The 6458-nt window shown below is 29.8% G+C and overlaps 1 protein-coding gene across 2 annotated transcripts; it reads left to right on the top strand.

Moving 5' to 3' along the window:
• Positions 1-1496: 1496 nt before the first annotated feature.
• LOC149882322 (uncharacterized) lies at positions 1497-2989 on the top strand. Of its 2 annotated transcripts, XM_090067670.1 has the most exons (3): positions 1497-1691; positions 1972-2281; positions 2351-2989. In XM_090067670.1, exons 2-3 carry the CDS (start codon positions 2125-2127, stop codon positions 2881-2883), a joined length of 690 nt encoding a protein of 229 aa, XP_089923796.1. In that variant the 5' UTR covers positions 1497-1691; positions 1972-2124; the 3' UTR covers positions 2884-2989. The 2 variants fall into 2 exon arrangements, with proteins under 2 accessions (XP_089923796.1, XP_089923795.1); XM_090067669.1 differs by lacking the exon at positions 1497-1691 and having other exon boundaries at positions 1874-2281.
• The last annotated feature ends 3469 nt before the right edge of the window (positions 2990-6458 follow it).

Genomic DNA, 6458 nt, shown 5'->3' with positions numbered 1-6458 from the left:
GCTAAGAGGAACCTTTAAAAATTTACTTTAGAGATTTTTAAGGATTTTCGTGTCGTTTCAGTTCCATATTGTAATTATTCCGATATGATAGCGGGAAAAAAAGTGTTATTGGTATAATTACAACAAAAAACCGGTAAAACAATTTTATTCGGTAATTTAGTTAAGTTAAATCTGTTCAACAGATTTAACTTAACTAAATAAGTTAAATCTGTTGAACAGATTTAACTTAACTAAATTAGGCTGTTCAACAAGCTAGCTAATGCATTTTTGTTTGAATCATCACCAAATAGCATTTTAAATTCTTGTATACTTTAATTTTTTAGCAATTCAATAATAGTATGCAAAAATGGTTTTATCTTCTTTTTAGTTTTCAGTCGATAGTCTGCTCCTTGTATTTTGTCTTTTTTTCCACAAAATAATTTTAATGTGTATTAGAATAATTTTTTCTCTCTAAAGCTCAATTTTACTGGAAGAGTTTTATCTAGCATCAAATTTTGTGTTATTTCAATGCTGTTATTTTTTATGAAAGCAATTAGTTTTTATATATACACAGAAGTATACATTGGTTAAATTCAATTACAAGTTGTATGAAATAGTTGTAATCTCTATATTTTAGTTTTTTATATTGTAAATAATAAAACAAATGGTGAAAGTAACAAAAATAGAGTTATTATTTCTGAGCCTTGTTCAATCTCATGCACATCTTTTAACAATTCAGACTTGTCGAATTCAATAATTTTCGGATCTAGAATGTCACTTTATATATTTAGCTTTGCCTATTGTAATATTTGCGCTAATATTATTGCTAATACTATTGATAATTCAACAAATTACCTGTACGTTTATAGGAATATCACTTTATAAGTTGTATATTGTGGTTACGTTATAGTGCGAGGCCAAAAAAAAAAAAAAAAAAATTATGTCAATCTCCTTATAGTTCTCATTTTCATTTTCTTAATAGTTTAACATCAACATTAGCCAAACTCTCAGCTTATTTAAAAAAGTTACTGTTTAAAGTTAAACATTCCACTAACAAGTACCTTCATGTCTATATTATCTTTTGTCCACTTAGTATCAACAGTTGCTTTTACTTTGTAAGGTTTTCCCAATTTTTTCTTTCTTTTTTTTTTTTTTTTTGAAAAGAAATAATTTTTCTTTGTCTACCACCTGGTCCACAGTGGGCCAGTTGGTAGACAAAACCTCAAAAAAAAATATTCGAAATACTTCCAACTACTTAATATATTATGTATATAAGAGCATAATGTATGGTTTAAAACATTATTTGTAGTTTGATAGTACATCATAAATGTACAAATATCATTTACAATTGAATATATTTAGAAATTCATTTATTAATTTTTATAATAGATATATCATCTACAACTATGACAATGAATAACCTTTAAACTATTTAACATATGCGAAATTAATTGACACATTATTAAAATTTAATTTTATAGCTTTACGAAAAATACCACAACAAATTCCAAGGTCTTGTATTAAACTCACAGTTTCATTTTGAAATATAAAGGCAAGATTCTTATTTATAATATTAAAATATTATATTAAAAGTGGCGCATATAGTTTAGAACCTGCTGGAACAGCTTATTAATGTTAAAATAAGTTAATACAATATATGTACAGCCTGTTGGTGGTGTTTAATTCTGCTCTTAGCTGCCCCTTTAAGTTTGGTAAACATCTAAAAAAAGATATTTTCGTAAAATGCTATTAGCGACAAACCTATTTTTTTGGTTTTAGGTAATAGTAGGTGCTGTGCTTATTATACTGGCCTAATTAAATGTAGCTGAAATGAAAATAATGGCCATATTCATGTTATATTAGTTTATAGTGGTTGCACTAATTATGTTAAAATCATTTTTTTTGTAGTTGATATGAAGATATGTGATGTCCATAAACGTATACGGCATGACCAACTAAAACCTAGTGATAAATCATTTTCTTTGTCTGTAGAAGCTATTCTAGTCTCTATGAATTTGGGTTCTACTGGATGTGCTGCGTTTTTAAAAGTATATCAAAAGAAATGGAAGGATGCAAACCGGGGAAATATAAAGTTGGAAATATAAGGAAATATAAAGCCTGCATTCCTGGATTAGGTTTTTTGAAATGGTATTACATATTGGATACAAGCTGGAAACTCAAAAGTGGCAGTCTAGAGCTATTGAAGATAAGGAAAATGTTAAGCAAGTGAAGAAACGTATCCAGACAGGATTTATGAACCAAATGGGACTGGTTGTGGATTTCCCAAAAAGTGGAGGATCTGGTAAGTGAAATTACATAAATACTTGTATATGAATCATCAGGTTAACTATCACATATATGCAATTTGTAGGTACCAGTAATGATGGAAACACCGCCCGACGAGCCTTTGCAGACTATCTGCAATCAACTGCCAAAATTTTGAAAGTAGATGAAACTCTTTTATTTTATTTTTACATCATTCTAGTCACTTTATCATCTGGATTTGAAATTGGTACTGTCAAGTTAAAAGAGTTTTGTATTACTGCTCTTAAACTTTACATATCTAAGTATTCCTGGTATTATATGTCACAATCAGTACACAAAATTTTAGTTCATGGCCATGCCATTATTGCTAGACAGTACTTACCAATTGGACTGATGTCAGAGGAGGCACAAGAGGCCCGCAACAAGGATTTTAAAAAGTCTAGGGAAGATTTCAGTAGAAAGACTTCTAGAATAGACACAAATCGCGACCTGGTTAACAGACTACTTGTATCTAGTGATCCTGTCATAACATCATTAAGAAAAGGTCATAACAAAAATAGTAAGAGTTTTAAAAAAATCCCCAGTGAAGTTCTGGCTTTGCTGAGGGAATCAGCTCCACCTTCTTCTTATTCTTTGTAGCTAAACACAATTTGTTGTTTGATTTTTGAAAAGAAGTTTGATTTAAAAAAAAAATTTTTACTAAGCCTATTAATTGTAATTTTGTTATTAAAAATTAAAATATTCTTGATAAAAATAAATATTATTTCATGTATAATGATTATTTATATATCTAAATGGGTTTGGGGAGCAATTGGGTAATAATTAGGTTATGTCCACCATATCCTATATATCTGGCCCACTGTGCGGTCGAAGGTAACTTCGACAAAATATTTGCAAATGGCGTGTCGTCGCAAAAATTCCATGAGTTGATGTTCTCCATAACTGTTGATGTTCTTCTGTTTCGCGTGTTTTTTTCATGCAAGGAAATGAGTTTTTAGTGATAGGTACATCAATCTTACTTGCTTTAGGAGAGCGTTTTACTCAAATGTTTAGAAGAAAGTTGTTAAGATCACCAGAATGGTCTATGACTAATCGCATTTGGGAAACCATTCACTGATTTCCCATCCCTAGAGTATGTAATACTTTACAGACATTAGCGTATGTTCTTTTTTAACTTGAGGTTACAAAATATTCCATGCTTTTTGAGAATACTGCGCAAAATATCCTTTTCTTGCTTCACCCACCCAAACCCTTATTGAAACTATTTTTTTTGCTTCACCACCGAAACCCTTATTGAAACTATTTTTTTTGCTTCACCCACCCAAACCCTTATTGAAACTATTAGACAAATCACTGAAACTTCTGCAAAAGTATCTTTATTCAACACGAATGTGACGGAAAGGACAACCAAAGTTTTTACACCTATTCTGTTTTTGAGAATGACAGATTTCTATCAGGTCTCGTAAAGTATTTGATTACAAGTTTTTGTACTATTCACTATTCTAACAAACGCAGGAGATAATAACTTTTATGAGCTTAAGAATGAAAGGTTCATAGATAAACAAAAGATAGTAATATATTTTCATTCTAAAACAAGATACATTTAAAGTTTGTCTTTTAAACTGGGCGAAAATAAGGTTTATTGGCCTGATTCACCATGTGCTTTGCAAAACTTTGGATTACATAAGCCTTTGTCAACTTTCGAAAGTTTTCGAGATATTTTCTAAAAACCAATAGTTAGCAATTGAGAAGCTAAATGAAAGAATAAAATTTAACAAAACAAACAACAATTTATCAAAAGTGATCAGTTGTTTACAGAAAAAGAGGTTAATCAGTATTTAAAATTATCATTTCTTACTTTTACAATTAAACCATTTGCTTAATAGATATCATATCCATATATATTGCTCTTTGAAGAGAGCTTGATATTTGTTTTTGATTGTCCTATGAGAAACAAGGTTTGTCAGTGTTAATCAACCTCCTTGAATTTTGTACAAAAGTGTAGTTTTCATATAATGAGTAAATAAAGATTAAAATGGAATTTGAGGAAGAAATTTAAAAACTTTCTCTATATTTGTAGAGCTTTCATTTAGACCCACCCCATGATTAAAACCTCAAGGATGACTAGAGACAAATAATTGCTGAAAGACATTTGCATTTTGCAACTTTCTCTTATACTTTTTTAACTTGTCATTATTTTTAAGAAAAACAAGTGTGGATTCTTCATTCCCAGTAAGCATACAACGTTGAAACAACGTTGAAATAACGTTGATCAACGTCGACCAACGTTATTTCAACGTTGTTTCAACGTTGTGTGCTTGCTGGGTTACCTTTTCTTAACTACCGCTTTTTTCTGAGTACTGATAGAAAAATATACATGAAGTATAATAATGTCAGTGCAAGTCACTTCTGAAAGTATAAACTATAAAGCAAAATTTTATATCTAAACTTGAGTAATTTAAAAAAAATTTAACTTTGTTTGATTTTAGACAAACTAAAGCGCTAGGAGAAAAAAAAAAGATTGAAAAAAAAAAATTATTTGGGCTAAAAAAATGCAGTGAAAAATACCCGTTTTAAAAAAACGCAAAATTCGTGTATTTTCAAGAACATGCATTAACGGCGTTGAGTCTGTGTTGCTTATTTTTCTAAAACTCAAACTACAAGTTGCAAAATAATATTAATGAGAGGGTCGCTTTTTTAATGACTTAACAATTGTTTAAAGTTTATGCTGTTTTTAGGGAAGGAGTAAAGATTGGTTTCCAATACTTGTAGAAATGTTGTGCAACAATCGTGCAACATTCGTTTGATTTTTTGTGCGGTAAATTGTTGTGCAACGTAATGTCTCAAGTGCATTTAATTAGCGCAAATAGTTTTCAAAAAAACAGTGTAAACAAACAAAAAATGGCCTTCATAAAAAAAAATCTCTTTGACTTTTTGTTATACTTTTATTTTTAAGACGCCGAAAAAGCGTAGGAAAAAGAAATCATATGTTTTCGGTTAGAGAATTATTTTAAAAACGCGAGGTTAAGCGAGGTGCGATAAATTGTTTGGTGCAAGAAATTATGCAATTTGATAGGGAATTTTTTTATCGATACCGTAAGAATGTCTCCTAACAAACTTGAATACCTTTTGTCATTAATCGGATCTTCAAACTTGTTGAAAATCCGAAACTTGTTGTGCTATATGGGAAGTTCTCAAAAAAATATTTCTCAGAGCCCCAAATGACAAAAAAATGGCAAAATATAATTAAAGAGTTTAATCAGAATTGGAACTTTCCACAATGTATAGGAGCTATTGATGGAAAGAACTCACCCATTGAGGCTTCTGCAAAATCAGCTTCTTCTTTTTACAACTACAAAGGATTTTACAGCATGATTTTATTAGCCATTTGTGATACTAAATGTTGTTTTACCCAGGTAAAAACCTTACCGTTCAGCAAACAATTTTTAATTTTTGTCTATCAAGAACACGGAGAAAAGTTGAAAATAGTTTTGGAATTTAAGCTGCTAGATGGAGAATTTACAAATCTTCCATTAAAGCAAAACCATCGAAAGTAGAAAATATAATAAAGGCTACTGTCTGTCTTCACAACTATTTGCGTTTAACAGACGGAGCATATTATATCCCTACTGGTTTTGTTGATAGTGGAAGTAATTCTGGAATTGTTATTCAAGGAGATTGAAAAAAAGAATTCAAAAGATCAAGCATGTTTGCTTAATTTCTCGAAATCAAAAAGTAATAGATCTGTTTTTGATCCAATTGCAATAAGAACTACTTTTAAAGTTTTCATTCATGTGAAGGAAGCCTTTCGTGGCAATTGGACTATGTTCAATCATGTGGCCACAATCCAGTTAACAACTAGAGTATATGTAATATACTTTAATAAACTTTCTTTTGAATGACATTATAAAATATTTAACAAAGCAATACTTTTTTATTTTTTTAAATTTTAGATATGCCCCAATAGTTACTTAAAAGTTAATAACAGACGTATATTATACCTCCATGATTTTATTTAAAATGTGTAGTTTTTCACATCAATTGGTTAAACAAAGTAGTAAGCTAGATTGTTATAATTACATTATTTATTTACATTAATAGGTTAACAGAGAAGCCAGATTGTTTCACCTCTAATTTGAGAAGAAGTACTTGCATTTGAACTTTAGCCAAAGCTCTGGAATAGTTGTTTAATCGCTTTAGCTGTGGAATTAATG

The sequence above is a fragment of the Hydra viridissima genome, unplaced genomic scaffold (assembly GCF_058129835.1).
Source record: "Hydra viridissima isolate aposymbiotic clone 2 unplaced genomic scaffold, HvirCarnegie_v1 scaffold_11, whole genome shotgun sequence".
In the NCBI taxonomy this organism is placed as follows: Eukaryota; Metazoa; Cnidaria; class Hydrozoa; order Anthoathecata; family Hydridae; genus Hydra; species Hydra viridissima.
This window is presented reverse-complemented; position numbering and strand designations above follow the sequence as displayed.

Excerpts from the sequence above, each read along its gene's own strand:
- LOC149882322 (XM_090067670.1), top strand. The coding sequence starts at position 2,125 with ATGGTATTACATATTGGATACAAGCTGGAAACTCAAAAGTGGCAGTCT. Across the intron at positions 2,282-2,350 it reads CCCAAAAAGTGGAGGATCTG|GTACCAGTAATGATGGAAAC; the intron begins GTAAGTGAAATT and ends TGCAATTTGTAG.